Source organism: Papaver somniferum, chromosome 8, assembly GCF_003573695.1.
Source record: "Papaver somniferum cultivar HN1 chromosome 8, ASM357369v1, whole genome shotgun sequence".
NCBI lineage: Eukaryota > Viridiplantae > Streptophyta > Magnoliopsida > Ranunculales > Papaveraceae > Papaver > Papaver somniferum.
The window spans coordinates 163,493,213-163,520,620 of record NC_039365.1 but is presented as its reverse complement, the minus strand read 5'-3'; the positions used below and the strand labels follow the sequence as shown (position 1 = coordinate 163,520,620).

Here is a 27,408-nt window from a genome sequence, read left to right as displayed (position 1 = left end):
TCCAAGTACCAAGGTTAAGACCCTTGCACGAAATACTCAGTCAGAAAGCAAAGAATAAGCAGAGCCGCGGAGTAGGAGAAACAAAGAGGGAAGCGTGTCCATGTCATAGGCTAGACGGAGCCAATTGGCCACGCACCATGCTAACCAACCGGCCCTTATTCCTTTGTCGACCAATGAGGTCGCTTTAAACCTGCCACACTCCCAATGAGTCGTGGCTGGGCCCATACTTGTCGGCCCTATTTCCCATTGACCAATCAAGTCGCACCAAACCTGTCACGCGCACCAAAAGGGTGGCCACTCCCATGCTTGGACGGCTCCTGCTTTCGTTGACCAATCAGGTTGCTCTAAACCTGCCACAACTTTAAAAAGGGTGAAAATTATGTCAAAAGGTTACCCTAACAAGTTGGCTTCCCAAAACCATGCCAACATGCTAAACGGCATGCCAAATATGCCAAACGCGCATGCCAGGCGCATATGCCAAACATGCCAAAATCATGCCAATCGCACACGCCAAACAGGCATGCCAATTGCACATGCCAAACGTGCCACCTACTGCATACTACATGCCATATACGCTAATTAGGGTTTCGACATGCCAAACCCTAATTTAGGAAAAGTTGTCGCGCCAACCGAGCCAAACAATGTTCCACAGAACATGGGAATTAATATGGCCATTAAAACTGATGTTGCCACACCACGTTTGAATCTAACACCAACGTGCCAAAAATCCAGCGGCCATGGCTACGCCAGGCGCCACTTGCACCATCGCGCCGCTGGCATGCACAAACTATGCCAGCCATGCCGCGACGCCAGTAGCATGCCACTGTGCCATTGTCATGCGCCAACGGAAGGTATCCACAATCAACTGCTACCCTTCCTCATGAGATGCAATCTCAGCCATCCAAGTTTTCCACCAAACTAACAGACTTGTAGCAACTTTTAGGCGACCCGCCGCCTAAATCTAGTGGCTATGGATACTCTAGGCACCACTTGCACCACCGTGCCACTGACATGCACGTGCCATGCCAGCCATGCTGCAATACTGCTGGCATGCACCAAAGGTGCCATTGCGCCATTACCAGGCGCCAACAGAAGGTAGCCATAATCGACGGCTACCCTACATCATGAGATGCAATCTCAGCCATCCAAGTTTGCCACCGAACCGACAGACTTGTGGCAACTTTTAGGCGACCCGCCGCCTAAATCTAGTGGCCATGGCTACGCAGGCGCCACTTGCACCACCATGCCGCTGACATGTACGAGCCATGCCAGCCATGATGCAATGCCGCTGGCATGCACCAAAGGTGCCATTGCGCCATTACCAGGCGCCAACATAAGGTAGCCATAATCGACGGCTACCCTTCATCATGAGATGCAATCTCATCCATCCAAGTTTGCCACCGAACCGACAGACTTGTGGAAACTTTTAGGCGACCCGCCGCCTAAATATATTGGCTATGACTATGTCAGGCGCCACTTGCACCACTGTGCCGCTGACATGCACGAGCCATGCCAGCCATCCTGCAATGCCGCTGTCACGCACCAAAGGTACCATTGCGCCATTAACAGGCGCCAACAGAAGGTAGCCATAATCGACGGCTACCCTTCATCATGAGATGCAATCTCAGCCATCAAAGTTCGCCACCGAGCCGGCGGGCTTGTGGCAAGTTTCAGGCGACCAGCCAAGACAAGCCTAATCACACCGCATGCTATTTTCCTGCAGCAAGCCTCTTGATTTTAACTTGCCACACGTAGCAAAGTGCTACATGTTTTCCACGAAAACACTCGAGACATCAAACATGTCACAAACTGGGGATACTCATCAGGGTATTGGTTTGGCGGTTTACAGCGTGCGGCGTGCAATACGCGCGTTACAAATAAGTGTCATGAAGAAGTGCGGTTAGTAGTGGAAAGAAGTAATGGTGTAAATGTTTCCTTCATCATGGAAGCATAAATTCTGACGTTACACGTTACTCCACTCTTCCACTACTCAATCGTTTCCACTTCCTATGAGACCAGGGTACGTTTTACTACGACTTGTATAAATAAGTTTCACCTATTTCCACCAAACAAAAATTTTTGGTCAGGAGAGCAACACAATATCCAAAAATCACCTGATAGCTTTTCATTCAGCTAGATAGTTCTACTTTCTCATACAAGTTGTAAACAACCACATCTTCAGAATCAACTATTCTGGTCTCAACACTTTCTTTGCTTCCCTCCCTAAGACCAACCTTTCTCCTTCACTTTGTGACCGAAGCAAGCCTGGAACGGCCATTTCTTGGTTTAGTCCAGGATTGTACAGATTGATCTCTCGAATCAAAAGTACTCCCGTGCAGTGCATTGTTTAGGGTATAGACTCGTGGACCAGTTATGAAAGGTTAATGGATCAGAAAAGATCCAAGAATAAGGAAATACTCTTAGTTTTCAGATATCTTTTACCTTCATAGCTCAATTACCAAAAGATTTAATTAGAGCACATGAAAAAGATACACTAGTTATTAGGAGTCAATATATGACTCAACATTCACAAAAAAAAGAAAACATCTAAATCAAACACCAGACAGATGGTAACCTACAGTAGATTTGAGCATCTCGCAATTGCAATCCTTGCAACTCTCAAGTTAGATACAAGGATAAAATTACCTCGAGCTAGGTATCTAAGTGAGATGTAATCCCACCATGAACATTGAGAGATGAGTTGTAAATACCCTAAGTGTTTGAGCCTTGTATTCCTTACCTTCCTTCGGTTGTTTCTTATCCCACATGAATAAGACATAAACCTTTTTGAGTGCTTATCAGAAGGATTTTTTTGAGGACAAAATCTAGGACCTCTAGAGATTGGTTCCAGAGGGTCAAGATTTAGATAAATCCATTTCCTAGACTTAGGTCTACCAGACTTATTCTCATTAGCACCGGGAATGTGTACATTTGTAGCGCAAAGATTAGCATTATTAAGAGGGATACAATTCTTGTAGTGATTTATAGAAGAGTGACTTTAGAAACCTTGTGCACGAGAATTCTGGTTTTCTGCAGGAATGAAATCCATTGTAGGTGTCGTCAGATAATTCACTATGTCAACAACAAAAAGAAGTAGATTTTGAAGGTCAGAAACCTGTTTCTTTCTAGCAAAACAATGTGAGCCATAATGATTTCTTTTCACGCGGAAGGAACAGGTTCGTGGAAGAGAGACATTGGAAGGAACCTGTTTTAAGCTCATAGCCCTGTTGGAAGGCTGCAAGTTATGAAAACATTCCTTAGTTCATAAATTTTTAGTTCATGAGTATAAGAATCATACATGACCGATTCTAGAACTTTACCACTGTGTTCGCCAACCAGGTACGCGAACAACAGCTCCGGACCTTGGCCTCTCAATCCGTTCGCAAACATCCATCTTGGACCCAACTCAGGTAAACCCGTTTGCACACTAGTACGCAAACAAGAGTTCCGTACCTTCTCAGGTAAAACCGTTCGCATACTAGGTACGCAAACAAGGTTCCCGGACCCGAATCATTACAAAACAATTCACTTGCTAGGTATGCATACCGTGTTGTATCCATACATGGGTAAAGGTCCCAAACTCTCATTTCAATAGTTGAAACATCCTTGGAAGACGACAATGGTTGTCTCATACAAACCATTAGCTTCAATTAATTTTCAAGTGATAGAATAATCAATACGAAACTTCCCAAGCTAACATCAAATGACTGTCTCACACAAATCATATAAGATGTTCAAGGTAATTTTCACATGATCATCTTTTGACTTATATTTAGTTTCCAACAAATAAATTGTTTCCAACTAAACTCGTCAAGAATATGATGAACATAGCTAAAGAAAAAATCTTCCAACATATATTTCGAGAAAAAGTTAAGCGAGATAAACTCGGATCGGAATATCAAATGTGTATAATGTAAAAGTCTATATAGCTATACGACTTAGTCTCATTAGAAGATAGAATAAAAATAGACTTCTGAGTGATAGATACGTTTTAGTCTCCATATACCTTTTGTCGATGAAGTTCCTCCAAGCTCTTCAGTAGATCTTCATCTTCAATTGGTGAACACCGTGAAGTCTAAATATCAACTACACATTCTCCTAATCCAATACATGGATATAAGTATACTAGAAATCAAGTATAGAGTTTTGATCAACTAAACTTGACAAACAAACTTGAGATAGCAACGCTTGCGAGTTCGACCGAGCAGTGCTCTAACACATTGGTTTCTTCAACTCCTTGAATTCTTCGTTACTTCAAGTTGCAATGATTCTGAACCTGTTAACTCAGCATCGTTGTTGTTGAAGATCCGTAGTGATAACAACTTTACAAACAAATAATCTCAATCGTCGTTATACAAAAACATAGTATTATTATCTTCTCCAAAGTTCAATTGTATCACAATTTTAAAATAATCCTACGGTGATATGTTTATCCCCTTTAATCAATACTTACATCTTTTTCAATACCCCTATAGATATTGATTCACTACCCCTTACATAATGATCCGTAAACCATATGTATATAGTGCGAAAATTCTAATTAATTCTCCCGCTTTTTGTCAATAAAAATTGTCAAAGGTACGAAAATCATGGGATCGTTACTAATTCACCAAAAGATACTTCAAGATCTAAGGAAGTTAGAGATAATACATAAGAACATAGTTAATATGTAACTCCTTATATCAACTTTATTTAGATGATATCACATAATACGAAATACTTAGCATTCATCTAGGATATTTAAGATACAAGCATCCCCTTTAAATTCCACATCCACACACCCCACAAAGACATAACAATTAGGTACAAGTTTATTTAAGAACCCTCCCCCATTTGATGCCATTCCCAAGAGAACAACATGAGTGACCTTACTTTAATGAAAAAAGGATTTTGTCAGACCTTAACAAATGACATTGATTTGTATCCTGAACATCGACTTAAATTAATCTCAACGTCAGTTAAGAACAAGGGGATAATTTTAATCGGTATGACTCAACATAAGAAAATCTTACGGTGTGTATAGTGCAGTAATAACACAAAAGTGTGATCACAAGTAGATCGATACTGCGAGAAAATTCTCAAAGAGTTTGTTCTATTTCTAGTTTATAAAAAACATAATAGATTTAACTTCTGAGCATATATGAGATATCAGATCAATTTACATAAGTAAAGAACACATATATCTCATAAGACTTTGCAATATGTTAATCCAATAATGATCACATACTGCAAGCTAATCTTCCAAAAACTCTAGAATTTAAATAAATAAATCTAAAAACATGCAAGATGAAAATAGTTGGAAATACCTGTGTAATCATAATATTTGCTATACCAAACCCTACTTCTCCTTCTCAAAATCATGAATAAATTCTCACAAGAAGTTTCCTAGAAAATAAGTTAAATTATAACTCATCTATTCCTTCATACCTTTCCAAAACTCCATCATAGAACATATCACTGATATCCTTTATCCGCTTGACTGTTGAGAGCCCATGCTCGTGAGTTAAGACACTAGCCTTCCAATTGACGATGCGAGCAAGTTGTCAAGATTTTGTGAATTCATAAATCAACTTCTTATGGTTCCGCATCAGGACTTTTTGCTTTTCAAGGATTTTGGTTTGACCATCAATAAGATGATTTATTTGCCATTGTAGATTTGAAATCTCAACCTTTAAGTCTTTTTGAGAATGAGACAGATCCTTGATGGACTATATAACCCAGGAGTTTTGTTCTTTTCTCTCAGTCATCCTTTTCAATAGAGATCCTTGAAATACACTTATTTCTTTTTTTAACATCTTCATCATCAAGATTAATGGTTTCATAAGGTGTTTTTGAGCTTTCCATCTCTTTAGAAGAATATGACTAAACTATTTGTTAGGTCAACACAAGAGTTTTCTTAAACAAATAGGAATCCTTTATTCTTTTACAGATGGCTTTCTCTCTAAGCCCTAGCAGAGTACGTGAACGGGTACTCAAACATCAATTCGTGTATTAAGAGATTATAATGAGTATTCATTACAATAATATTTTACTTAAATAACAGTTGATCTCTTCAAGTTTCAATAGTGTATTCTTAGCTCGATAAATAATGATTTCCGGACAGATACATCTTTAGAGCACACGAATTATTAACACTTACTTCCTATGGGAAATAACAAAAATATCAATAAGACATTAAGGAGCCAATCTCAACTAAAATATTAAATATAACTTTTGTAAAAAGATATTAAACTTAACTACATAAGACTTGACCAATCCTCATCATTCATATCAAAAATTGATATGTGTGCAGTCCTTGTAACTCTCAAGTTAGTTTCAAGGACTAATTTTGTACTGTTAGGTAATATAGTGAGACATAGTCTCACTCACCAAGTGATGCACTAAGGTTTTTCATGTGACGATTTCTCCTTTTTCTCTAATTTCTTCTAGTTCGTTTCCTTATAGAAGATTCTGACGAGCTTTCCTGTTTTCTAGACCGATTAATGACACTTGAAAGTTCTGAGAAATTTCTTGAGGTAAGTCTAGGGACTCTTGAAATCCTTTTCGAGGAATTAGAATCAGAGATCCAATTCTTCGAGGAAAAACTTTCTGTTGTATCCTCTTTATCAGTAGGAAGTCTGATACTAGTAATGTTGTGTGACACTATGGAGTGAAGATATCTAGGTTTATGCAGGTTCCGAGAGGATTTCTTGACATAAGTCCTCAAAAGTTCTATAGTGTTAAAATCGACTGAAGATGCAAACAGATTTTTCACTTCATTAATTACAAAAGTGAGCAATTTTTAAGTTTATTAATATGTATTCTTCTGAAGCACTTTAATGCTAAATGACCTTCTTTAACGCAGTGTGAACAACTTCGTAGATTAAGAAACTTAGTCGGTTCATGATCTTTATCGAAAGTATGTACTGATTTTCTATGCAACTGTTTCTTACCAGTTTCCTTTCCAAAACGAAATTCTCAATACTAGGTAACGTCTCTGAAGATTCAAGGACAACATCAGGTTTTGAGGATTCCTTACTCATAAGTGCAGAGTTATCATTTTTAAGAAGTTTATTCTGTTCTCGAGCTTAGAGAAGATCATAATCGACTTTTTCCCTTTTAACACGAAGTTCATTCATTTCTGATGAATGAGTCTCAATTAGATGTTTCTCACGTATCTCGTTTTCCTTGACAATATCCTCAATTATACTAACCTTTTCTCGGAGAATATTAGTTTCTTGAACAAGTTTTTCGATATCGCCAGGGATAAATTCCATCACGTTAATGAGATCATGCTCTCTAACTAGAGAATTTTCAAGTTCATCAATATACCGAGTCTTTTGTTTTTCAAGTTCCTTAATTCTGGAGACTTGAAAATCAATCATCTCAACAACTTTTTTTAAGCTTCTGCTTAGCTCCAATTCGGATTTTGATATGAAGCCATTTGTGTATTTATGAGTATGAATCAACTAAGGTGTTATCATTTGAGGTAAGTCTCAAACACTTGGCATCATCAAAATCAATAGGATACATGTTTGTACACGAATACAGATTCCTACAGAGTTTCAAACAAAAAATTATTTGGTTTTAACGTGTTTGCGTGCTCTGATACCAATTGAAAAACTAAGGGTACCAAAATACACCATCAACGTTATCTTAGGCAACATGTATGGACAAACTTTTCAAATATAGGCATGTTTTGACAATTTTTTTCTTCAAAAAATGGTTAACAGAAAATTAGACCAGTTAAGTGTACCTAAGCTCAAAGATATATAAGTCCTTCGAATCTCTGATTTTACTCGGCTCAAAGGGAACATTAAATTATTTTATGAATAAAATAAAATCATACTCAAATAATTTCCACACTAACATTGCCTACTTGAGCTGTGAGAATGTGAACAAGCAAAAAAAAGGATCTCAAGATATGTAAAATAACTAGAATGAATTATGAATGACCTGTAGGGTGTTACTAAATACCTCTTGTTTAATGTTCACGCACGCAAATAAATATAAGGTGTAATGCAACGTGCTCGTAGGTTCACTGACGATGTATTAATGTTCGAGATTCAAGAATACACATACTAAATTATCCTATGTGCATTATGTAATGCGCTGATTTTCTACTCTAACCATGTAATGCGATGATTTCCTAAAAATCTGAATGAATTTCTCCTTTATGAAAGTATAAACACAAGCGGTGCACATGTACATTCACGACTAGTGATTCTGACATAAGGTATTATATTTAAACAATATCCTTCGATTCTTTGTGAATGAAGAACATCAATCCAGGATCGACCTATGAAAACATGAACATCCACCGATTCTTGATTGACGTTCTTATAAAAAAAATCATTGTTTTTAATATTTTGGTAATCAATTGACATTCTCGGTTAATAAGATTAAACATATAGCATTAATCAACCAAATTAACACTAACTAATCAGAGATAAATTAGCCATTAACGAAAATAATTGGTGGAGGAGTTTTTGACTTTAGTTCAAATAACACGATTTTATCTTTTGAAGGCTATTATTGGGGCGTCACACTCCGTTAGAGGGGCGTCACCTAATAAGACAAAAACGGGTCACCCATAAGTAATATCAAAAACCGCTTATCTCAAATAATTGTGTAATGGATAAACAACCCTTATTTAATTAATTTTAATTTAATGTAATTAGATAATAATTAAATTAAGAAGATGAATTTTGTTATTTACTTGGTGAATTCTGGGACAAAGTTCTTATGGGAAGAAAAACTAAAGAAAAGAGAAAAAAGAAATTTTTTGGATATTTGTTTCAAAATCTATATTTTTTGATTCACTCAACCAAAATGGATGAAACAAGTTACCAATTCGAGGTGGGTGAATCTTTATATGATAGAGAGAACAAATTTTATATATCTCATGTTGGAGACCAAGAGATGATTGATTTGTTAGATGGTAGAGAGGGTTTAACACAAAGTGATGATGAATCTCAACCAATTGAAGAAATAAATCAACAAAGTGAAGAACCAATGGTTGAAAATCAACAAGTACATCTCTAAATTATCTTCCATGGGTTCAATTTCTCTCAAAACTTGCTTAAGTACGTAAAAAGTTTCAAATTTTTCAACTTACATTGAAAATTACGGTTGGGTTGAGCTTCGTTGCGAACTGTAATTTTGTTTTACGTCTGGAAAAACACTTCAACAACCTAAACGTAGGAGCATACGTCTGGAAATAAACTTCACGAACCTACACGTAGACGATTACGTCTAGAAAAACTACTTCACGAACCTAGACGTATAAGCTTACGTCTGGAAAAATTACTTCACGAACCTAGACATAATCCAATATGAAGCTTCTTCTAAAAGGATACAGGAAGAATTACGTCTATGTTAGCCTATAAGATAAACCTGGACGTAAATTTATTTTCTACGGTTGGAATTAAGAGAAACCCGGACGTAATTTCAATTTCTACGGTTGGAATTAAGAGGAACCTGGACGTAAACCAACATGCAAACTAATTCTATGGTTTGAATTCATCCAAAACTGGACGTAAGTTCTTCAGAAACTCAAATTACGGTTGGCGAACCTAGACGAAACACTAGCAGAACAGAAACTGAAACTAACTAAAACCCTAATTTTACTCCGATTTCATTCAAACTAACCTATTTTAAGCACAAAAAAGAGTAAACAAAGATGTGTTTGTTTGATTATTACCTAACATACGTGGGTTGTTGTTGAGGATAAGAGAAGAAAGATGAGAAGGAAGTGGAGCAATTTTTTGTGAATTAGAATAGAAAAAATTAGGTTTTTAAGTGTTTATTTTAGTTCAAGGGTAATCTAGACATTTTGTTTTTGTGTTAGGATATCTCATAACCTCTTTTTTGGACACTAAAAATCCAAGTGAAGCCCCTCTATTGGAGTGTGACGCCCCAATAATAACCTTCTATCTTTTAGTTGTAGACCTCGAATAAATGGTGTAGGCCTCAAACTAGCAGGGAATCATACTCCTACGGTACTCTTTTAGGAGTTTTTTTTTTTTGAAGGAATTAGCAACGCTGCTAATAGGAATTACTACTTGGGGTGTATCAAAGTCCAAATAAGTCAAAACATCTTTTTCAAGGCTGAATTGGAGGCCATGGAAAATAATTAGGGGCCTCGTCCAATTTATACCCACTCCATAAAAGATAGAGGGCTTCCAAAATGTTGGTGAAAATACCAATTTAGCCTTCTCTAATAACTACCCTAAAAATCTCATTAATCACTAACCTCGGCCCCCAATCTTCATTTCAATCAAAACTTCTTCTCCTCCCATTCTTCTTCTCCTCCCCTCCCTCCCTCCCTCCCTCCCACTGTCTCCCATTCCATTAATGACTTCTGAGAAAAAAATTTCCCACCGATTCATCGTCTTAAGTGAACTAAAACCCCCGAATCTAAGTTGGGTTTGTGTTTAATTTGATTTGTTGATTGAAAAATTAGGTTTTCAACTGCCAAATTGCAGTTACAGTTCCAGGGTCGTTAACCACGGGTTTTTATTGCTTTACTATTTTTGATATGCATATTGAATTGATGAAAAATCGTTAACCACTAGGGTGTAGTAGATAACGACCCTAAACCTGGTTTTCTGCCCTAGAATAGTGTCGTCCAGGAATTTTTAAATCGTTAACGATTCTTCTCGACAACCCTTTTTAAATACGAACGACTCTGTCTTATGCAAAACCACCTCTCTGTCCCAAATAGTGATAGGGTCGTTGGGTTCTAAACATATTAAGTTAACGACTCTGTGTGACCTAACTAGCTGGAGTCGTCAATTATATCACACTTGGTTGACGATTTTTCGTAACCTGCAAAGGTTGCAGGTTTGAGTCGTCAAAGATTGTGTCAAGTAATTGACGACTTCTTAGATTCGTTCGTTTATTATCCTCTTAACTTAACGACCCTCACTCTGAGTATTTGCATAGTGTACATGAATCGACCACTTGGAGCATCATTCATAAAATTTGAAGAGTATAGAAAGTTTACCTGATTGTTTTGAGCTTCGGGTTCTTCATTTTGAGGATTAGTTCCTTCATTTTGAGCAATAGGATTCCTCCACTGGAATCACTCATTTCAAATAACCCTAAATTTCCCCCCCAAAACTCAATTTCTTCCTCTCCACAACACAAAAACACAATTTTTCTTTTATCAAAATTTTATCCCTAAATCTGATTTTAATCTAACTAAACTAATTAACAATTAATTAACACTAATGATTTGAGGTAGTTTAGCCATTTTAAAAGAAGTGTGACAAGGGATAACTCCCAATTACTATTTCATGACCTTTTTTTGTCCTGTAGCTTGGATCCCCAATTATTTTCCCAGGGCCCCCGATTCAGCCCTGATCTTTTTCCGTTTGATTGGTATCCCACAGCAACGCGGTGCTCCCCATCAGCATCCATGGGAATCAGCGCCCAACAAAACTCTTTAGAAGTGTAAACACTCCTAAATCTACCAGAGAACAATAACCAGACTACCAGAGAGAATACAAATTCGAATTCGGAAAACCTGAATCAAGCATTTACAATTTTACGATTATGAAGTTTGGTACATGGTAGATCTAAAAAGAACACCAGATGCAAAAGGACACTGTCTGCCAACAGGTACAGGTAAAACCATTTGCTTTACTATCTTATTACTAGTTATTCATCATCAAAACCATCAAACCCACTAAAACTACTGTACTGTACATGGAAAAGAACCCTAGCTAAATTACGTGTTTACATTAATATCAATTGAAACATGTTGGTCCATCTGAAAGAATTTTAGCTTTAGGGTTAAGTTCTAGGAAGAATTTATGTATTAACTCCATGGTAAATTCCGGTAATTCCAGGGATTCAGTTGATGCTGCATGGAAGAAATTGAGTGCAAGCTGGGGACGGAGGCAGCCAGCTGTGAAGAATCCTGGTATGCCGACTTGTGATTTTTTTTTTTTTTTTTGAGAGTTATTAGAGGGCAGTTTCTAATGCTATTTTGCCACCGGGAGTGATGCAAGATTTGAGAACTTTTGGGAAGGAGAGGGGTTGGTGTCATTATTTGGAAAGGCATATGGTGCAATTTGTCGAATGTGGTTGCTTATAGTTATCAATATTAATTTGCTTGATGCAAAAGTGGCTGGGTTGTTTGCATATCGGAAGAGATGCAAAGGGAATGTGTTGTTTATTTTGATGAAGCGCATAATATTGATAATGTGTGTATTGAAGCTCTTAGTGTGAGTGTAAGGCAGCAGACACTTGAAGGTGCTACGAGTTGACAGGTTCAAGGAAACTGATGCCAACAGATTACACGCAGAGTACAACCGACTCGTGGAAGGATTAGCACAGTTGGGGAACCTAGCTATCACAGATGCCTGGCACGCGAATCCTGCTTTGCCGAATAATATACTGAAGGAGGCTGTACCAGGAAACATTCGAAAAGCAGAACATCTTCTGAATGTATTGCGAAGATTAGTACATTGCGGGGGCATATGCAGAGTGAAAATTTCGTAAAAGAGGAACCTACTGCAGTTGTTGCTTCAATCTATCCCCAGTCTGGAATTGACCAGAAACTGCTGCGATTTTGTTATGTTTGGCTACACTCTCCGATGTTGACTCTAGAAATCATGGATACAGATAAATTTCAACATTATCCAAACAGTATGTGCTTTTGCTAGACTCGTGGGGACTTACACCCAGGGTCTTTCAATTGTAATTGAACCCTTCGTTGAGCGTATGCCACAAGCCACATATAGATGATCCTGTATTGCAGCTTAGCTGTCATGATGCTTCACTTGCCAAAAAACCTGTACTTGATCGGTTTCAATCAGTTGTGATAACATCTGGAACTTTGAGTCCTATTGGTCTCTACCCTTGTCTTCTGAATTTCAATCCAGTCATCAGGGAAGCTTTAGAATGTCTATGACAAGGGATTGCATTTGCTCGTGGGCTTGACCAGCTTCCACTAAGTACAAAGTTCGACATGAGGAGTGATCCCGGTGTTGTCAGGAATTATGGACGACTCTTGCTGGAGATGGTGGCTTCTGTTCCAGATGGAATCTTTGTTTTTTTGTTAGTTATTCATATATGGATGGCATCGTTTAGTTGGGATGAGATGGGAATCTTACAGGATATAATGCAGCAGACTCGGGATGTTGTGGAGACTGCATTGGCTCTGGATAACTATCGAAGGGCTTGTGATTGCGGGAGAGATGCTGTCTTTTTCTCTGTTGCTAGGGGGAAAGTAGCGGAAGGTATAGACTTTGATCGACATTATGGGAGGCTTGTGATCACGTTGCGGTACCTTTTCAGTACACAGTTTGCAGAATATTGCCTGCACTTAGAGGGTTTGCGGGAAACATTTCAGATAAAAGGAGATTTTTTGACTTTTGATGCCTTTAGGCAAGCAGCTCAGTGTGTTGGTCGAGTCATTCGTTCAAAACCAGATTATGGGATGATGATTTTTGCTGACAAAAGATATAGCCGACATGACAAGAGGTCTAAGTTGCCTGGGTGGATACTGTCACATTTATGAGAAGCCCACCTCAACTTGAGCGCCGACATGGCATTGCATATTGCAAGAGAGTTCCTAAGGAAGATGAAGATGGTGCAGAGCAACTCCAATATGCTTTTAAGGATGTCTTTCTTCATATAAAATTCTAGATCAATTCAAAAACTCACAGGTTTGTTTCTTTCCATACTAACCTTACCAGACTAGAGAACACAGTCAATTAAGGAATCTTTGACTAGGACCCAATATGGCGTTTGCTTACTTTCAGTACCCCGTGGTTCTTGTGCTCACTTTTATGAGACCTAAAAGCTGAATAACCTATTTACTAGTGCTGGTACATTATTGAGATAGTTTCACATCGTCATGTTCTGGTTTCCCCAGTTAATAAGTCTTGGAAAACCCATTCTTGCAAGTTTGACTTCAAAATTGGTTAGGCCTCTGAACTTCTAGATACATGGTAAAAAGCACAAGAAAACATTTACAAAAACCTCCAAACCCAAAAAAAATCCAAGAATCATACTTGATATTCGTCATCTCTTTTGTTCTTTCTCTTCATAAGCATTAAATTTTGTCATAGAATTTCTCTTAATTAGACCCATATATCTGTCCATTACAAGGGTCTATGGTCTACCCACTTACAAAGCAGCATTCAATATGTGATAAAGACGGGTATTCAATATGTGATGATATGGAGACGGTCCTTGTGATCTGAAAATCCATTATAAATAACTCTTCTCTATTTCTCCAAGTGTATAAGCTTGCAGTTTTCAGTGTGTTCAGTTTGGAGTTATCAGAGATTCTACAATAGAAACTTCAAAATGAAGTTACATTTCATCGTTGCTTCCCTGCTTGTAAGCTTTTGGTTTCCCAATTAAAACAATACTCTCATTACTGTAATTGATCTTTGTTATTTAAGTTTGTTTCTATTCATTTGATGTCTCATTTCGAGCGGTAATAAGTTGTAAAGTGCTTCTGTTGCAGATCATAGCAGTAATACTAACTCAATGTGCAGAAAGAAGTTATGCAACTCATCCTTCTGAAGTCTACCGGCGCAAGATGTTGACGAAATCTTTTATCCCGAAAACGGCTGCAGGTTTGTTGTTTAACCTGAACTATGTATTTTCTAGTATGGCTTCCCTTGTAGTAAGACCTATGCAGTGCAGCAACGAAGTAATGACCAAACTGATGAGCGTTGAGTCAAATTAGAGGGAACTTGGATGCCAAATGCAGAAGTATAAGTACTTTTGAGAAGTTATTAACTTCTTTCACTTCAAAAAGAAGCAAAGGGGTTTTATTTCTGTAATTTAATCGCAATATGATTGTTTCTGTGCTTTTACCTCAGTTTAATCAGGAGAGCTAACTTTAAGTGGCGTTCAAACATCATTAAATTTCCAACAGAAACTCACTATCATCCTTTGTTCACCTACGTATCTATGTAGTAATATATTTTTTTTCCAAAAATATTGCAGATCTTGTACAAGAAAAGAACACTTATATTGGTGTAGCGAAAGGCGGTGTCGTTGTGGATACACCAAAACCAGGAGGATCAGGAACTTCAGTTGGTGTGGGGAAAGGCGGTGTCGTTGTGGATACAGGAAGACCAGGAACTTCAGTTGGGGTAGGAAAAGGTGGTGTCGTAGTGGATACACAGAAACCAGGAGGATTAGGAGCTTCAGTAGATATAGGCGGAGGTGGTGTCATTGTGGATGCACAAAAACCAGGAGCAACTTCAGTTGGCAAAGGGAAAGGTGGTGTCACTGTAGATATAGGAAAACCAGGAGGACCATGGATTTCAGTAGATATAGGGGGAGGTGGTGTCATTGTGGATACAGGAAAACCAGGAGGATCTGGAACTTCAGTTGGTGTAGGGAAAGGAGGTGTAAGTGTTGACACACACCAAGGTGGATCAAATACTGGGACAAAACCAGGAGTGCCTGTTGCTACCTCAAGTCCCAAAACCTGAAACATTTTGTATTGCCTACTTATATAGATAAGGTTTTATCTTCCTGTTTCTTTCTTTTTTCTTTTGTCCCGGAGGTTAGGTGCTTGCCCCCCTCTTTTTTGTTTCAGTTTCTTTTGATCAATAAATGTTCCTCTCTGGGTCTCCTTATTAAAAAACACTTATGTTGAAGCCTTGAAGGAACTGGATTGAATGTATTTCACTCGCAACCATCTGAACACTGCTCGAGAGAGTTAGTTAATGCATCATGACATTGACACATTTTTTCACACCATTCTTTCATTTTTGTATGTGAGTGTGACCATATGCAAATCTTATAATGTGTTTATGATGTTTTGGGAACAATGCTTTGTGGGCACTCTCGGTCATTTGTCATAAGACTCGACAAATGACCGAGTGATGGTTTTGGCCCGGGCCTTTAGATGAGTCCTCCTTTGATTTCCTATAAAAACAACTTCACTGACTCCTCTTCTCGTCTTCACCCTCACTTTACTTTGACCGAGACTCCGAGTGTTAAGAGTTAGTTAGGGCACAAATGGGAAGCAACCTTCGTCTGCAAGAAGGATGGCCGATCATTCAGAATGAGATGTCAAAGCTGATTAATACTCTTGAAGGTGTTCCTGATTCACCAAACTACGGTTCAATCTACTCAACAGTTTACACTATGTGCAAACAGAGCCCTCCTTTTGATGAATGCAAAGGGCTTTACAGTAGATACGAAGGTGTTTATGAGGAATACTTGAAATCAAAAGTTTTACCAGCCATTCAAGAGAAGAAGAATGATGATGTGTCTATGTTGCAAGAATTTGTCAAGAGGTGGGCTAATCATAAGGTTATGGTAACTAAGCTTTCTCGCTATTTCAATTATCTTGATCGCTATTATATTCCTCGAATGAGACTTCCTTCTTTGAAAGATATTGGGTTTGGTTGCTTTCGTAAAATTGTGTATCGGAAGATGAAACTGAAAGTTAGGGATGCTGTTATTGCATTGATTAATCAATAACGAGACGGAAATGAAATTGATAGGACTTTGGTCAAGGATGTCTTGGAGGTGTTTGTTGAAATTGGGAATGAGAATGGTAAAGATAAGCTGGATTGTTATGTTAATGATTTTGAATCTGCATTTGTAACTGACATGGTTGATTATTATACTCGGAAAGGTTCTAATGGGATTACGGTTGTAGAATGTTTTCAAAGGGAGAAGGCTAAGGTTTCTCACTATTTGCATTTCAGTACTGAGGAGAAGTTGTTGAAACAAGTTCCAAGTCAGGTGCTGCCTGAAAGCTCCCAACAAATTCTTGAAAAGGAGGTGCAATCTGACGCTAGTGATAGCGATTTAACCTGGTGATCTCTGGAGGATGTACTGACTGATCTAATATTTAGAAGATGCAAAGGTAAGTAACAATGATGTATAGGGAGGCATTTTAGATGACTATGAATAACTGCTGTTTATTGTCGTTAATTAGTCAACATGGATCATTGGTTTTGATGTTACGGTTAAGAGTTTTTTTATGAATGTTGTCTTGTTTACTTTGGTTCTATGTGTTGTTAGTCATATACGATAACTCAATCTTGACTTACCTGACCATTTTGTTGTTAGTTATATACTTATGTATGCCTTATAACCCTTGATATAGGAAGTGGGATACTCCCCCTCAGTGCCCTCACCTTTCCTATGTTAATTGGAAGAACAATTAAGGCCTTATCACCTAGGTGTAGCCAGTTGTAGTCTGAATGTGCATGCTATGGGTCAACGATTTCCTTTGTTTCTTTATGTTGGTTGGTTGAGATGTTTATTGATTGTTTATGTGTGATTAGCATGTCTATTTACTCTGCAACAGTAAATGTTAAATGGTTAACCACTTTATTTCGAGCTGTCACTTCGGCACAGCTAAACTGTTAAGCTAATGCTGTTCTTGATTGTTTGGTTAAACATGACTGCGTTTTGTTTATTCTTGTTTGGTTGAAATCAATGCATGATCTATTCGCTTAATGAGAAAACTCAACAAACTAGAACCTATATGCTTCAGTGGTTTGTTGATGCAACTTATCTTCTTGAGAACATGTTATTTTCGCTACGAATTTTGACAACATTCTTATCCAGTTCAAGTATTGAATACACTGTTGATATGGAGAAATTCACTTGCTCCATTTATAGGATGATAAACTTCAGACAATAGTATGATTGTTATAGAGATAGATCTTCTGAGCATTAAGTTTAGATGAAATTTTGTGGAGGATTTGACTTGTAGTCAAATGCCGTTTAAGTTTATGTTAACCTCGAAGTCATTTATTTCTCCCTCGCTGTACTTCAATGTGAACCATACATATCAAATGACTCCATGCAGTAATTTGAGTACTACTGTCTTATACAACCATTTTGTTATCGAATCATTTGGCTGGCCTAGAACTGTATTTATTCATTAGTGCAAACCAAAGTACTAACACAGAAAGTACAATTTTCCTCTGCAGTCTCACATATGTACATGGGAAAAAGTTCATGAATATGGTTTTTAGGTTCCCAAAAGGAGTCGCCAAATCAATCAACCCTTTGTTTGACAATTGTGTCACCTCTCATATATGGACAATGTGATGGATAGTTGTGTATGCTTGAGTGTCAGTTTGCCACAGTTTATGTAGACCTACTGTAAGTAAGCCTTCTTAGTTTGTTAAATTGGTTTATTAGATAGGATTTGTTTTTGCTTTTGGAAATCGTAGATACATTTGTCTTGTTGATTTCCTGGTCGAGCAATTCTGCTTCCAGAGAGGATAGCAGGATTGTACCGAATGTTTATGGTAGGATTTAGATTTTGGTCCTCTCCTACTGTGAGCTGTCTTACCAGATTACTATGATTGCAAACGTCTCCATGTTTGAGGACTCTTCGATCTATTACAAATTGCTGCCAAGCTTGCAGCAGCCCTACTAGGATTTGTTTTTGCTTTTGGAAATCGTAGATACATTTGTCTTGTTGATTGCCAAAGTTTTGTGGTCAAGCGATTCTTTATCCAGAGAGGATAGCTGGATTGTGCCGAATTATTATAGTAGGATGTAGATTTTAGTCCTCTCTTACTGTGAGCTGTCTTACCAGATTACTATGATTTCAGCTCCTCCATGTTTGAGGACTCTTCGTTCTGTTATCATTGCAGCCAACTTTGCCGCAGCCCTATTAGTAATTCTGCTCACATTGTTCAAGCGAGCAATTTCTGTGTTACAATTAAGATTGTAGTCACTGGTTTCATCCAAAGGAATAGCACTAGATCTCTTCTGGAATGTTTCTGTTGGATATGCTTCTTTAATTTTTGAAAAAAACCCGTTGGGAATCACAAAAAATGTCACTTATTTGCATTTTACAGCAAACAGTAATATTTGACAATCTTTCTTTCTGTAAAAATATATATTTTTTTAGTAGAAATGCATGTTTTTTTACCTGGCGTTTTTAGGGGCCACTCAAAAGGATTTAGGGGCCAACAATAAAACAAAAAAGGTCACCCAAAGGGAAAATGTAGCCAGCCCTTATCTCGCGTAATTCGTAATGGCGAAATTACCCTTATATATTCGGAGGATATGATAATATTGTTACCCTCCGAATACAATCGGAAGCCAAAATATTTCCCATACTTCCGATTGTAGTCGGTGCAGTATTTCTTGGTTCGTGTTTTGGATTCAGCGTTAATCGGGAGTTAAATATATTACAAAACCTACCGATTATAAGTTGCCGCAAATTCAAATTTTGAAAGCTACCATAATCGGTAGATATACTAAATCCAATACCTACCGATTATTGGTTTCTCCACATTCAACTTTCGTCAAATTAGCCGTTGGAGTTTTTGGGAAAAACAAAAAGAGCCGTTGGACCCTAAACCTATATGAAGAAATTCATATCTATCACCCCAATTGCACCAAACTCTTTCCTCTCTTCAGTTTTAATTTTCATAACAAAAAACATGGATATTGCTTTTGCCGAAGAAGAAGATTGTGCTATTTATAGAGCGTGGGTTGTGGTAACTGCTCATGATCGTGTTCACAAGCTCCACAAATCGGAATCCGAAGAGCAGATATGGAACCGTATCTTAATGGTATTTGAGGCCTTAGATGGTAATCGAATTCGAAGATCATCCAATGACATTAAGATGAGAAAGAATGCGCTCGATAAGGAGATTGACAAACTTGAAGATGAGGAACGGTTTGTTAGGAACGCTTTTCCTTGGTGGACGTATGAAAAACGAGTAAGTATCTCTGTAACTCCAACTCACATTAACAAAAGTTAGTACTAACTTGTTACTCATTCGTAATTTCAGAGAAATCTTGCGGATCGCCGGTATGTGGACCTCTACAGGAAACGATTTGAACATGAAGGATGCTACAAAATCAAGAGGGACAATTTCTATGGTCACTGGAAGTTATGATCTGTTTTAATATTTTTATGGTCAATTAGGAGTATGGATTTAGGTGCTTTTGACGAAATTGTAAGGTTAAGGCCGTTTAAACTTTATGTAATGGATGTAATCGGAGTATTATTAATAAAAAACCTAGCCGATTATACGAAATCGGTAGATTATTTTGTTAAACAATCTACCGATTGTAATATTCGGTTATGTTATGAGTCAACTTTCTTTCCGATTATGGTGTTGTTTGGTTCCAGGAAACAATTTTTTTTGTACTTGTGATATTCGGAGGATAGGTTTTTTGTAAAGTTCCGAATGTACGATGGCCCAAAAATCAGAATTTGGAAAAACTTATACTTTTCAAATTTTGTCTTTGAAATAATCGGAAGTTAAATTAGTTACCAAAACTTCCGAATATGGGCTGTCTAACCTTCAATATTGGCCCTTGGAACCACCTGGAGCCATGGCGTGGTTTGTTTGGAACTTGTGATATTCGGAGGATAGGTTTTTTGTAAAGTTCCGAATGTACGATGGCCCAAAAATCAGAATTTGGAAAAACTTATACTTTTCAAATTTTGTCTTTGAAATAATCGGAAGTTAAATTAGTTACCAAAACTTCAGAATATGGGCTGTCTAACCTTCAATATTGGCCCTTTGAACCACCTGGAGCCATGGCGTGGTTTGTTTCGAACTTGTGATATTCGGAGGATAGGTTTTTTGTAAAGTTCCGAATGTACGATGGCCCAAAAATCAGAATTTGGAAAAACTTATACTTTTCAAATTTTGTCTTTGAAATAATCGGAAGTTAAATTAGTTACCAAAACTTCCGAATATGGGCTGTCTAACCTTCAATATTGGCCCTTGGAACCACCTGGAGCCATGGCGTGGTTTGTTTGGAACTTGTGATATTCGGAGGATAGGTTTTTTGTAAAGTTCCGAATGTACGATGGCCCAAAAATCAGAATTTGGAAAAACTTATACTTTTCAAATTTTGTCTTTGAAATAATCGGAAGTTAAATTAGTTACCAAAACTTCCGAATATGGGCTGTCTAACCTTCAATATTGGCCCTTTGAACCACCTGGAGCCATGGCGTGGTTTGTTTCGAACTTGTGATATTCAGAGGATAGGTTTTTTGTAAAGTTCCGAATGTACGATGGCCCAAAAATCAGAATTTGGAAAAACTTATACTTTTCAAATTTTGTCTTTGAAATAATCGGAAGTTAAATTAGTTACCAAAACTTCCGAATATGGGATGTCTAACCTTCAATATTGGCCATTGGAACCACCTGGAGCCATGGCGTGGTTTGTTTTGAACTTGTGATATTCGGAGGATAGGTTTTTTGTAAAGTTCCGAATGTACGATGGCCCAAAAATCAGAATTTGGAAAAACTTATACTTTTCAAATTTTGTCTTTGAAATAATCGGAAGTTAAATTAGTTACCAAAACTTCCGAATATACCACACAAATCATTGTCATTTGAACTTGTCTAACTTAGTTACCCAAACAAATTTCCGAATGTACAACAAAAATCATTGTCATTTATCTGCTCTTTTTTACTTTACGACCGTGACTACCTCCCAGTCCTGCACGACCACGGGTTTGAGCACCTTCAGTTGGAGCAGCTTCAGTTGGAGCAGCTTCAGCGCTCGATGAAGCTCGAGTGCAGCTTCATCCCAACCTAAGCACTTGTTAGTTAGAGAATAAAGTTGTGCCCAACTTAACTGCTTTGTGTAGTTAAACTTCACAGCTGTGCCTTGGTCGGGAAGGTTAAGAATCTGCACAACATCATCCGGGGTGATCGTCATCTTCCCAAACGGCATATGGAAAGTATCGGTCTCAGGATACATTCTCTCCACGAACGCCGATATGGCCACAAGATCATGTTCCAACAATGAATTCTCGGCGGCATTAGCTAACCCTGAGTTGGCGACAATTGTCTTGAACCTTTCACATTCACTGGATAAAGGCCACGCAAGCATTTTTGTTGGTGCGCCAGTAGGTTTGAGTAGACGGACCGCATCTTGATGATCCTATAAAAAAATCCTTAATACAAGTATTACGATATAACACAGACAATACATTAATAAAAAATAGTAATTTTATTACCTCGGTTTCATATATTTCTCTGGCCCATGAGTCTTTGTATCCAAATAGCAATTTTCCTCCATCCGCTGGTAGTCCAAGGATTGTGCCTGCTGGAATACCCTTCTTCTTCAAGTGCTGAGGGACAAGATGTGATGCTTTCTTAGCAATATCCTTCCTTACAACATCTTTTCCTTTTTTGGCTTTTTGGGTACCACTTGGTTGTCCTTCTTCTTCTACTCTTGCCACTGGATCAACTGGTTCAACACTTGGTCCTGCACTTTGTTGAGCGGCTTGTTCAACACTTGGTCGCACCCCTTGTTCACTGCCTTGTTGTTCAACAGTTGGTTGCACTCCTTGTTGACTGCTTTGTTCTTGTTCGCTTTGTTGAGCACCTGAATTATCTTTGGCACTCCTTTGCCTCCTAGCACTAGCTGTCACTTTCTTCCTCCCTTCTCGACTTTGTCTAAACAACAAAGAAAGGAACAATATTTACAAACTATACAATCGGAAGACAAAGTATGGAAATATAACCCGAATGTACACATTCGGACGTAAGAATACACATATTGTTCCCGAATACAAAACAATCGGAAGATAACTAAACATATTTGCAACCGAATATACATCAATTGGAGTTCAGAAGCTGTAAATTTTTCATCCTATACAATCGGAAGACAAAGTGCACATCTATAACCCGAATGTACAAATTCGGAAGTAAAAAGACACATATTTTTTCGAATGAAAAACAATCGGAATATAACTAAACATGTTTACAACCGAATATTCATCAACTGGAGTTCAGAAACTCTAAAATTTTATCCTACACAATCGGAGGTATAAAACATTATATTGTCTTCCGAATAAATACTGGCCCCAAAATGGGATTTTTCCTTGAGATTTTTTCAATATATACATTCGGTAGTGAGTGTTCTTCCGAATACTTTGTGTCTACTTAAATATATTCGGTAGCCAAAAAATTCATTAAACTACCGATTATTAGCAGTTTGTATCCAGGAAGATATGGCCACCAATATTCGGCAGATAATCATCAAATCTTTCTCCCGAATACTGTTGATGTTCTTGAAAAATGAAGAACAAGACTACATTCGGAAGTAAATGAGCATGCATATCGTCCGAATCTGGATAAATAACCGAAAACCCTAGAAATTTTTTTTCTCGATTCGACGAATTAAAGCGAAATAAACCCCAAAAATGATAGATTCTTACCTAATTGGGGCCATTTGAAGTTGACGAAGTGTTTGAGTCTCGGAATCGCCACCACCGACTACATTGCCGGGTACTTGTTCTTCGCGTTCTTCGCGTTCTTCTTCTTTTGCAGCAAGAATTTCTTTATTTCTTGCTAAAATTCCAATGTTTGGATCGATACCCCGAGCAACATTTTTGGTTCTAGGTCTGTGGGTTTCATTTCTCTTATCCATTGTTTTATAATCGAATCGACGATGTTTTGATTTTACGATTCGCGGCGATGTTTTGGTTGAACGAGGAAAAAAAAATTTTCTTCCACATTCGGAAGATAATATGAAACTGGAAGAAGAAGAGTTGAAATGAGTAGAATTGTTTTTGATTTGGTTTTTATACAGTTTTACCAGAAGGGCATTTATGTAACTTCAATATCATATAGGGTACCCCTTAACTAGAGTCTTTGGCTGGGTATAAATTCATGGCCCCTAAATCCTTTGGGGTGGCCCCTAAAAACGCCAGGTTTTTTTAGTAGAAAGCTAATCTACTGTGCACCTAAGTTTCTGTTTCTGTTGTTTAAGTGCTTCTGTTGAAGCTGAAATTCCTTCAATTTGAGAAATAGCTTGCTGCATATGAGATGCATTTTCAGCATTGATGTAGGTAATGTGCGCTCTAGGCATTAAAAATTGCGGGTGAGCCAGAGTTTACACGTGTATTCCATGGTTGTTAAGTGGGTACGGTTTGATGGAAATATCATTTTACCTTGAAAGTGTAATTGGCAAACCAAAACCTACTAGATTTTGTTCAACACCGATAAAATATTCTCCCAATTATCGGGCCCATCCAGTACTGCAGTTGAAGAGGATTATTCTTTTTGGTTTTATTTTCTTAGTTCATTACTTAAACTTTTATTCCTGGGAAATGAGCATAAGCGACCTTAGCTCAGTTAGCTCAGTTGGTAGAGCGGAGGACTGTAGTTCTAGCAGATAATCCTTAGGTCACTGGTTCGAATCCGGTAGGTCGGATAATTGTTTTTTGATTCTTTTGGAAATCTGCAAACCATCTGGTTCATGCCTCAATGTCATTGATCCAGGTGAGTCGGACAAACCATCTAGTTCATGCCTCAGTGTCATTGATCCCGGTGACCAGTTACCGGAGAAAGCTGGTGTATCAAATCACTCAGAATTTTCCTTGTTTGCTTCTGTTTTCCCATATAAACTTAATGTTTTGGTAGATGAAAGTTTCTCCTGGCACGTTAAGAATTATGAGACTATTTTCGTGTTGTTCTTTCAACATTTCAACCTTTTTAAGTTTCCACAGCATTACCTACTCCCTAAGTGTCATTTTGTTTTCTGGTCACAGGCAAAGAAGCTGGCTCTCTTGAAAATCAAAGATTGTTTCTCTGTCTACGCTATCGTTTTTTTGGCAAAGTTTGTGTTGCATTTTTTGAGTACTACTGTCGTATACAAACATTTTGTTATTGAATCATCCGGCGCTTTTTAGAGCTGTATTTATACACATCAGTCAAACCAAAGTACGGTAAAAGCATAATTTGCCTTTGCAGTCTCACATATGTACACACAAGAAAATCCATGAATACGGACATATTGTTTTTAGGTACCCAAAGGAGGAGTCGCCAAATCAATCAACTCTTTATTTAACAGGTTCGTCAATGAATCTGCGATAACTTTAGCACTTGATTTCATATAACCACCTGTAAACAAACACATACTTTAGTTTGACGAAAAAGAAGTGACACCAAATGAAAAAAAGAATGCATCCAATCTTTGGATGAAAATCAATGTGAAGGGATACCTGATGTAAGCATAACAAGAGGAATGTTCTTTTCTTTGGCAAATCTGAACACCTTCTCATCTCTACTTGCTACTCCATCGGGGCTCACCTGAAAGTGATCATAGTAATGATTTAGGCACAAGATCTAGCAATTACTGAATTTCATCTTCGATCTTGTTTTGTATTTGCCACTTTAAGGAAGCTAGAAATCAAACTGTAGCAAAGTTTTAATACTGGGAATCTGAAAAATTTAGTTGTGAGAAAAGAGAATCACTGGTAACTAGCAAGATAAGTATTATAGAAGTGGAGAGCAGCAAACACAATTACCTTCAACTCTCCCAGAGGGTCACCATCAAGGATGTCAGTGCCAGCATTGTACACAATCAATTCAGGTTTAAAGCATATCCCAGCAACCTGGAATTGACATTGAAAGTCTGGATGTCAAGCATCAAAGTCCATATTTGAAAGGCAAGTACTTTATATTTTGCAGTCGCTGATTAACAAGAATGTTGGTGATTGCCAGGACATCCATACCTCAAGTGCTTTATCTAATTTTTTCAAATACACATTTGTTGAAGTTCCACTCTGTGATCATCATAGAGCGACATTTTGTCAGGAATGGAGTAGGATAAATGCTTGTTAAAAAAAAGCCAGTGTAACGGGAAGTAGCAACAATATACCTTTACTTTCACACTCTGATCAATGTAAGCTCTTGCCTTGAAGTCCTGAAGTATCAGAAGGTATAGCGCACATACAGAGAATGGAGTTGATTTTACTTATGAAAGGAAGAATACTCAATCTAGTTTATGCAATAATGATTCAATGAGGAATATCTTACAAAGGGATAGATATCGGGATTGTACATGTCCAGAGTATAAACTCTTCCTGCAGGTATCCGATCATAAGCAAAATTCATGAACAAAGCCATTAACATCTTTAAAACGTAAAGTTAAAAGGACTCTTACTATCTTTTCCAAAGTCCATTTCATGTCCATTTCCCTGGTGCGCATCAAGATCAATAATCATCACCCTGCACAAATTTTCCGACAAATAATAGAATTTGATGAAGCCACTGATAGATATTGACTCTGACAACACTTTTTTAGAAGATAGCATGGCCTCTAATTGAACTTTGTGAAAACTGCAAAGATGATAAGTACCTTGAAATATCTAACCGCATAAATGCAAAGGTAATGCAAAGAGAAATATCTGCATAGACACAGAATCCACCTCCTTTATCTGCACAGCAATGATGAAACCCTCCACCAACATTAATTGCCCATCCCCGTTCTTTCGCTAGCTTTGCTGCCAAAATAGTTCCCCCTACCTGCTTGCGAAATGGGTAGAGAACCTTTTGCCGCACAAGCCAATGGGGTAGTAGTGCAATAGGTGGAACCTAATGAAACACGAGAGCGATTAATCTAGTCATTCGAGAAAACTATATCTCGATTCCATATGGATATAACTAGCTCCATTAATTCTAACACAACAGCTTCAGATAATATGCAGTTTCACGTACCTCGATTATTTTAGAAACGTTAGAGCTGCTAGTCAAACTGCTCAAATATGATTCCGTATGTACCTGTTAGCAAATACCCAAAGTAAGTTCTTCTCTTTTGCAGTAAGTTAAGTTCTAGACAAAGAGTTCTGAAGATCGAGTTAAAATTACCACTAGGAGATCATCATTTGAAGCTTCTAAAGGCTCGACAATCTGACTTTGTTGCAATATACCGTCTTTTATAAGAAACTGACATATTCTGCCCCATTTTGAAGAATCAAATGGATGCCTATACAAACAAAAAACAGCAACAACCAATTCAGCCCAAATGAGGAGATATATTTGTCATCCCAATTTCCCCTAAACTAATAATAAATGAGAGTGAATACTTACAATTTCTCGAGGCCGAAGAAGGCGATATCATAAGAAGAAGAGTAAATTACAGGTGCGTTAGTGATTGGAATATCAAAATAGAGTTTACTGGAAAGGACTCGATTTTTTCTTATGGTTTCAACATCTTCAGAAGAGGGAGAAGAAGAAGCTCCTGGTCCTGGGATTGCATTGGTTGGAGATGAAGTACTCATAATATCTTCTCTGTGATCGAATTGTAAAACAGAGGATTCTTGTGGGATTTAAGAAAAGGGGTGTTCCGATCAAAACAAAAAAAAAAAACAAAAAAAGAAAAAAGAAAAGGAAAGGGGTGTGCACGGAAATGGTCAATGGCATTGTTCGTTGACCTTTTGAAGGCGTTGACGGTAGGAAGCAAGGGGATGGCAGGAGGTGTCATGTCATGAGCAGCAGATAACGGTTGATCTGGTGACGTGCGGTCCTGTTGGATATATTCAACTGGTCTAATGACTAAATTTTTGTTGACAAACCGTCAAGAAGTTACATCATTTCGATATAACAGCAAGTAAATTGTACTACTTATAAGGTAAGAAATGCACATCTGGTGTGCGCCTTCACTTTACATTCAGGGATCATGTGTGCTAAATGA

At 37.8% G+C, this 27,408-nt stretch overlaps 3 protein-coding genes across 9 annotated transcripts; 2 read left to right on the top strand and 1 right to left on the bottom strand.

The window, feature by feature from the left end:
• The first annotated feature begins 11,394 nt into the window (after window positions 1-11,394).
• Window positions 11,395-15,504, top strand: LOC113303808 (BURP domain-containing protein 3-like). 4 transcript variants are annotated; one of them, XM_026552888.1, is made up of 5 exons: window positions 11,395-11,604; window positions 11,835-11,908; window positions 11,997-14,337; window positions 14,468-14,579; window positions 14,956-15,504. In XM_026552888.1, exons 3-5 carry the CDS (start codon window positions 14,305-14,307, stop codon window positions 15,447-15,449), a joined length of 639 nt encoding a protein of 212 aa, XP_026408673.1. In that variant the 5' UTR covers window positions 11,395-11,604; window positions 11,835-11,908; window positions 11,997-14,304; the 3' UTR covers window positions 15,450-15,504. The 4 variants fall into 4 exon arrangements, with proteins under 4 accessions (XP_026408673.1, XP_026408675.1, XP_026408674.1 ...); XM_026552890.1 differs by having other exon boundaries at window positions 11,395-11,610; window positions 11,997-13,658; window positions 14,499-14,579; XM_026552889.1 differs by having other exon boundaries at window positions 11,395-11,610; window positions 11,997-13,658.
• Window positions 15,505-15,939: 435 nt separating this feature from the next.
• LOC113303807 (cullin-1-like) lies at window positions 15,940-18,605 on the top strand. 4 transcript variants are annotated; one of them, XM_026552886.1, is made up of 3 exons: window positions 15,940-16,262; window positions 16,680-16,840; window positions 18,594-18,605. In XM_026552886.1, exons 1-2 carry the CDS (start codon window positions 15,982-15,984, stop codon window positions 16,792-16,794), a joined length of 396 nt encoding a protein of 131 aa, XP_026408671.1. In that variant the 5' UTR covers window positions 15,940-15,981; the 3' UTR covers window positions 16,795-16,840; window positions 18,594-18,605. The 4 variants fall into 4 exon arrangements, 3 of the variants coding, with proteins under 3 accessions (XP_026408671.1, XP_026408670.1, XP_026408669.1); XM_026552885.1 differs by lacking the exon at window positions 18,594-18,605 and adding an exon at window positions 17,919-18,187; XR_003337778.1 differs by lacking the exon at window positions 18,594-18,605 and having other exon boundaries at window positions 15,940-16,525; window positions 16,680-16,976.
• Window positions 18,606-24,587: 5,982 nt separating this feature from the next.
• LOC113301433 (histone deacetylase 2-like) lies at window positions 24,588-27,023 on the bottom strand. The gene is made up of 11 exons (XM_026550211.1): window positions 26,805-27,023; window positions 26,583-26,700; window positions 26,433-26,495; window positions 26,074-26,309; window positions 25,879-25,943; window positions 25,752-25,798; window positions 25,594-25,638; window positions 25,448-25,498; window positions 25,241-25,327; window positions 24,935-25,022; window positions 24,588-24,833 (listed from the first exon to the last, which is right to left on the bottom strand). The coding sequence occupies exons 1-11, from the start codon at window positions 26,993-26,995 to the stop codon at window positions 24,733-24,735; spliced, it is 1,092 nt and encodes a 363-aa protein (XP_026405996.1). The 5' UTR covers window positions 26,996-27,023; the 3' UTR covers window positions 24,588-24,732.
• Between the last annotated feature and the right edge of the window lie 385 nt (window positions 27,024-27,408).